This window comes from Etheostoma spectabile, chromosome 6, assembly GCF_008692095.1.
Source record: "Etheostoma spectabile isolate EspeVRDwgs_2016 chromosome 6, UIUC_Espe_1.0, whole genome shotgun sequence".
NCBI lineage: Eukaryota > Metazoa > Chordata > Actinopteri > Perciformes > Percidae > Etheostoma > Etheostoma spectabile.
The window spans coordinates 6,564,562-6,570,556 of record NC_045738.1 but is presented as its reverse complement, the minus strand read 5'-3'; the positions used below and the strand labels follow the sequence as shown (position 1 = coordinate 6,570,556).

Sequence of the window (5,995 nt, the reverse complement as noted above, 5' to 3'; positions counted from 1 at the left end):
TATATATATATATATATATATATATATATATATATATATATCCAGCCACCGTGGAAATGTCAATGACCTAATGCGTCTTCCTGCAGTATGTGCTTAATGTTTGGAACTATACCTTTAGGGGCTGAGAGTGGTGGATATAGAAAACAGGATTAGAAATAAGGAGATTAGGAAAGACAGAAAAAGTTTGGTTGGGTCGAGGGGGAACTCACCGCACTTCATCTCGTCGCTCATATCACCGCAGTCGTTCCAGCCATCACACTTCAGTTCTTTTGCGATGCAGATGCTAGAGGCGCAGGCAAACTTGTTGGGGCAAGCTGCTCACAAAAACAAAGAAAAGAGGGAGGGAGCAGGAAGAAAAGGAGAGAAAGACGATGATGACCAATTGAGCGAGAGGGAGTGACAGTGTATGTTCGCAACATCTATCATGTTGCCAATGCTTGTCCCTGTTGATCAGAGCAATTAGAAATCCATTTCAGTCAAACTGGGAGACAACATAAAGAGCGCAGGGTGGAGTGCTCCTGACTGACAGTGGCAAATAAAATGGACCCAATAAACAAGCTCTCTGGTGATTAGTCTAGCGCTTCAGTTTCAATGCTGCAGTTTCTAAGCCTCTATGACTAAACAGCTCCTTTGACTGTCAGTCAGCTACTGTCTCGTAGCCTCTCAGACTACATGGTTACCTATCTCGCTCTGTAATGGCAGGCTACGAGTGTCAGTGTCACGTTGTAACGTTTCACCCATCTTGCCAAGTGTGGGTGGGAGACAAGACTTTAAACTCACGGTTTGCAGGATCGTAAGCGCTGTACTCGGCACTGAAGCCTTTGTCAGTGTAGGAGTCATCGGAGTGGAAGCTCACCATGAGGGTGTTGGTGTCGCTGGTCAGAGCCAAAGAGGAAATTTCGCCACAATACCTGGGACACAAGATCAATGTTTAAAGGAACATTCAGGTTTATTACAACTTGGGTTTAATTTTTGTATTACTAGTGGGTATGATGACAATGGTCTCACTAAAGTAAATGCTAAGATAAGAGTAAAAGGGCACCATTACTACAACAATGTCTAAAGGGGCGAGAAACAAGAGCAGTCAGAATAACAAGAAGTTGTTCTGTGAACTGTGACGGATGTTTTCTACAGATGGTATATAGAGTACCATTTAGGGTCATTTAAATGGTTTAAGTCTTACTTGTTGTCCATAACCTCCACATAGTCTTTGTGACAATCACGGGTGTCCACCCTGGGTTCTTTAATGCGGAACATGGTGAACTTCACCCGCACCTTGTTCCCAGCAGGGACCTACAGCACAGAGGAAAAGCTGATTGGTACTAACAACCTTATTTGGCATGTATGTCCCTCCTCCACATACACACAAAGACATATCTCTATCCCATGTAAATGCAAGCAGACAAGTTTGCAACAAACCAGGCAATGGGTGTATGTACGCACGCGCACACACACGTACACGCACACGCGCACACACAACACACACACACACACACACACACACACACACACACACACACACACACACTGCGGCTTAGCCAGAGCTGCGGCAGCAACAGCAGTCTGACAGATGAAGATAGAAGAGGTACTGAACAGCTTGGCTTCTATAGTGCTGTCTCAGCATTCCTCTCATGGCAGGCTAAGGATGGAGGAGGAGGAGGAGGAGGAGGAGGAGGAGGAGGAGGAGGGGTTTCAGGTAGAGGAGGGGACCAGCGTAAGGAGCAGAGTGTTGCAAACCTTGATGGTCCAATGGCAGTCCACTGTAGGAGGATAGAAGCTGGGGTAAAGTGGAGAGGTAAAGACTCCTTGATTTTCAGAAAGGATGCCACCACAGGCTCTAACTGAAAGGAAAACAAGTCATATATTTACATTTGAGCATAACACAAAGGGTTTAAATATTAACAGAACTAAACAAATTGAGTTAAATTGTTGTAGATAAAGTACAGAATGCAGCTGATGGTAAGTGCTGAAAATGTCTTAATTACCGTTGGACCTGAGTTTGGTGCTATACACGGCCTGGAATCCAGCCCTATGGATATCCGAGTCAGTTATCAAATTAATCAGCATGATGTTGCCGGATGACACCACTGCCAGAGGGTTGGAGGGGGGCCTCTGCCCACACTTTCTGTGAGAGAAGGGTGAGTAGTCAAGCAAAATGGTACACAAACCAGGTACAATTACAGAATCAGAAAGAGGTGTTTGCCACAAATTCTAGTAAACACAACCAGAAAGCGTGAGCTGAACGCCTGATGCATTTACTGACTGGAGTTTTGCTCTTTCTTAAGATGTGAAAAATTATAGAGCTGTAATTCCTTTTAGTCAGAAGCACTAAAAACATCAATTTGGCAAAACAAGTTTAAAATGCTTAACAGAAAAAAGATATTTGAAAGGAAATCAATAGTTAAGTAGAGATGGGTAGAGTAAGAGATGAATAAGGAGAGATGTGCCAGCACTAGATAGAAATTGCTTAGAGTTTCAAAATCAAACATTAGGTACATAAGCAAAAAGTTTCAGCATTGCTAGCGGCAGAGCAGTGGAGGTGTGAATGACATTGCAAGAGCAGCAATACATCTACCTCTGGTAGAATAATGTCATTATACAGTATTATATTATGGCTCTCATAAACACCATGTCACCTTGGATAAAGTTGATTGCTCAATAGCTTTATAAAAATGTTATGCATCACTTGGTAAGGCATATTTGTTGGGCAATAGTTTCTGAGTTGGAAATTGCCTGCAGCTACAAATGATGTTGCATTCAGGAGCCTTTACTTTCAGAATCATAGCCCTCCCCCATAGACAAAGTGCAATTACACACAGTGGTGCAGTAGGATTCAGGTTGGCAACCTTAACAGATTTGAAAGCAGAGGTCTTTTTGAGCCAACTCAATCTCACTGAGGTCTCAAAAGTTAACAATAAAATGAGACATGCCGTGGTAAAGGCTTCAGGGCCAAGAAAATAAATAAAATAAAAAGTTGTAATCAGAAATCCAGTGAAAGGAATGCAGTGAAACATGTTTTCCACCCACATCAAAAGAGCTTTTACTCCTAAATCCCTCTGCAACATTTCAGTCAAGTGATTCCTAGAGGCTGTCCTCTGGGAATCATGCACAACTATATTTCCACTCTGATCGTCAAGGCTAAATAAAAGAGACAAATGTTGGTTGAGCCCTATCAAACAAACCCTGCTAACAAGGTTTAAGGCAAAATGAGAATATGATTTGTCTCACAATTTGATGTACTGTGGGAGCAAAAACTTGTCAATTTACTGGTTTTCTCTTCCTCTCAGGGGAGAGGGCATGCCGCAATGGAAATGGTCCTCATTACGGCTGCACAATATCTTTTTTTTTTTTTATTCACCGCAATATCCACTAGAGAAGAATATATATATATATATATAACGCGAAAGGCTGCAACATATAGCAAAAGACACTACAAGATGTTTTGTTAGTTGAAAGAAAATATAGTAGTAGAAAACTGCAAATTAAAATGTAACTCATTCTTTTTTAAGTGGTGCCTTTTATGTTCAATTCAATGTTCAAATTGTTCAATAAAATAAATAAAGGATTTTCTTTATTTGTTTTAAATTCAACAAGAAATTTGTTGTATTTTAGAAGAATACTGAAAGTAATATCGTTAGTGATATTCCACGCATATGGCCTTTTTTTACTAATATCGCGCAGTGCAAGGAATACTGCATGGCATAGGCTTCTTCGAGTAAATAGTATAATTAAACCTGATCCAGAGAGATTTTACTTTTTAAAAGCACCAGAATGACCTTGTACCATGAACTACATGTTTCTTTTAAAAAGACTCCGACTTACATTGTGATGGCCTGAGAGTCATCTGGACTCAAAGAGTCATAGATGGAGACAAAGTCATGATTGCAGTCATCCTCAATGTGGAAAAAAGGGAAAGCGACAAATATGACGCTGTCCTCTGCAGCTCGGATTTGCCACTGACAACGGGACTTGGTGGGGTAGCCTGTGGGGTACCCTGGTGACATAAACATTTTTTCCGTTTCTTCAGCCTCCAGACGGTAGAAACAGTCATCTGGAAATAAGAATATTGGGAATAATACAGTGATTGTCATTGTGTTTTGTATCCTGCACATTTAAACTAACTTGTTTTCTTAAAAAACATTAACAGAAAAGTTTTTTTCAGTTTTTCATTGGAATGTTTTTTTTTTATTATCCAAAGATTCTGAAAATTATGTTTTTTATGTTTTTCATGCAATCATTTTTTTTTAATTATGCATAGCAATGACTTTGCACTACAAATTACACAGTTGAACACTTTATTCACAAGTTCTGCCATCCTTTATGTCATAGATGTACAGTATGTAAAGACAGATTCATGTCCAGATAGTACAGCTACTCTGCTAATGCAATGTAATGTAGTCTAATCATCTCAAGGTAATAAATCAGCAGACAGTGTCAAAGAAAAGTGTTTTGCATGAATGATTGAAACCTTTATTGTCCCAAGGGGAATTTGTTTTGCACTCAAGGGAGCCACAATTAAGCCCCTACAACAGTAAAACAATAAAAGATAATAAAAAGACAATAGTGCATAGCGACTGACTCGCTCTGGCCTGATACAGGGTTCTCAATCTCTGACTAGAGCAGCACATGTACAGTAGAGGCCAGGCCAGCAATTCGTTACAGACTGGCAGGGGGCTGAGCATCTAGCCAGCTGGAAAATTACAACTGCGAGTGATTGAAACGGGACATGCCGTACTCACCGTCTCTGGGGTTCCTCACCATGCGAGGATCTGTTACTGGAGACAGAGAGAAGAAGCAGTCAAACATGAGGAAAGGTAAGAATGGGTCGCTAATGTTGGGTGGTTGATAGGATTTGATGCATGAGCCTAAAATATTTGGGTTGCACATTTTCTGCGGTTAAGAGAACCGGTGATGGTGTGTAGCTCCTTCTGCTCAATCTCACAATGCCCTCCAGCAGTAAACCCATACATCTCTGTCTAACTATATGGGACAGCAACATCCAATCATAACCACAGAAATCCTTTTAAAGAAGACCAAAAACCACTGAGTCACAGGGCCAGAGCTTGGCAAGAAGCCAGGATGTGGACAAATGCAATGTAAATGGTGAGAGGAAGGAAGGAAGAAAAATGTCTGTCTCAAGCCAGGCCAGAGCCCAGATTATATCATTAGAGGATCCAAAAAGGTATACAATGCACAATCTTAGATGCAGCACAAGCAGAGAGGTCTTTCTTATCTGTAATCATCTTATCAGCACAACTCAGAGTGAGCTCCTATAATACAAACAGAAAGCATACCAATGATAAAATAGGAAAATACCAATGCTAATAGGAAATGACAATTACCTCATTCACAGTATATTTGTATTCAGAGAGCTTTATCTTTGCTGATTGTTAAATGTCATAATCTGGAGCCAGTTGTAGTCCCATGTTTCTGCCCCTTGGTGTGACCCCCTCCCTCCCTCCCACCTGGCCCTGGTGGTACCTACATGAGGCAGTGACATCAGTGATCTTGACAAGCACGTGGTTCCCCAGGCTGCGCTGCCCCTTAATGCCATTCTCCAGTACCTTCAACACCCGCATCTCCGAGAACTGCGGCACAATCTCCAGGTCTTCGACTGGAATATCAAATTGGGTCCAATAGAAGGCCAACATACCCTCACTGGTGTAAGCAGAGGTGAGAGAGAAATTGATGGAGGGTTGGAAGTGAGAGCATAAACACTTGTTACTGAAAAAGCAAAAATTAGTGGAATATGGGTGATTTTGATTACTGTGAATCACAAAAGTCAAAGCACTAGCTGAATGCTCTGTGAGCTGTCGGGATCTAGTGCAACTGTTAGTACAGCACTTCACAATCCACTACAGTGCAATGCTACACACATAACTGGGTGTGGTCACAAGACAGCATCTAACATTTGGAATTTTTCCATTAATGGTACTTGCTCGACTCGCCCGCAGTGACCCATCCTCCTTTTTCCATTACAGATTAGTACCGCCCT

At 41.4% G+C, this 5,995-nt stretch overlaps 1 protein-coding gene across 3 annotated transcripts in view; it reads right to left on the bottom strand.

Annotated features, from left to right (window-relative positions):
* st14 (ST14 transmembrane serine protease matriptase) overlaps positions 1-5,995 on the bottom strand; it is a 48,091-nt gene that overhangs the window by 4,668 nt on the left and 37,428 nt on the right. The window contains exons 5-13 of one of the 3 annotated variants that reach the window (XM_032518311.1): positions 5,486-5,658; positions 4,740-4,775; positions 4,576-4,578; positions 3,823-4,051; positions 1,986-2,125; positions 1,738-1,841; positions 1,184-1,293; positions 781-911; positions 210-314 (exon numbers count right to left, since the gene is read on the bottom strand). In XM_032518311.1, the coding sequence (XP_032374202.1) occupies positions 210-314; positions 781-911; positions 1,184-1,293; positions 1,738-1,841; positions 1,986-2,125; positions 3,823-4,051; positions 4,576-4,578; positions 4,740-4,775; positions 5,486-5,658 (1,031 nt within the window). Of the gene's footprint in view, positions 1-209; positions 315-780; positions 912-1,183; positions 1,294-1,737; positions 1,842-1,985; positions 2,126-3,822; positions 4,052-4,575; positions 4,579-4,734; positions 4,776-5,485; positions 5,659-5,995 lie in introns of all 3 variants that reach the window. The other 2 variants (XM_032518309.1, XM_032518312.1) reach the window with 2 other exon arrangements.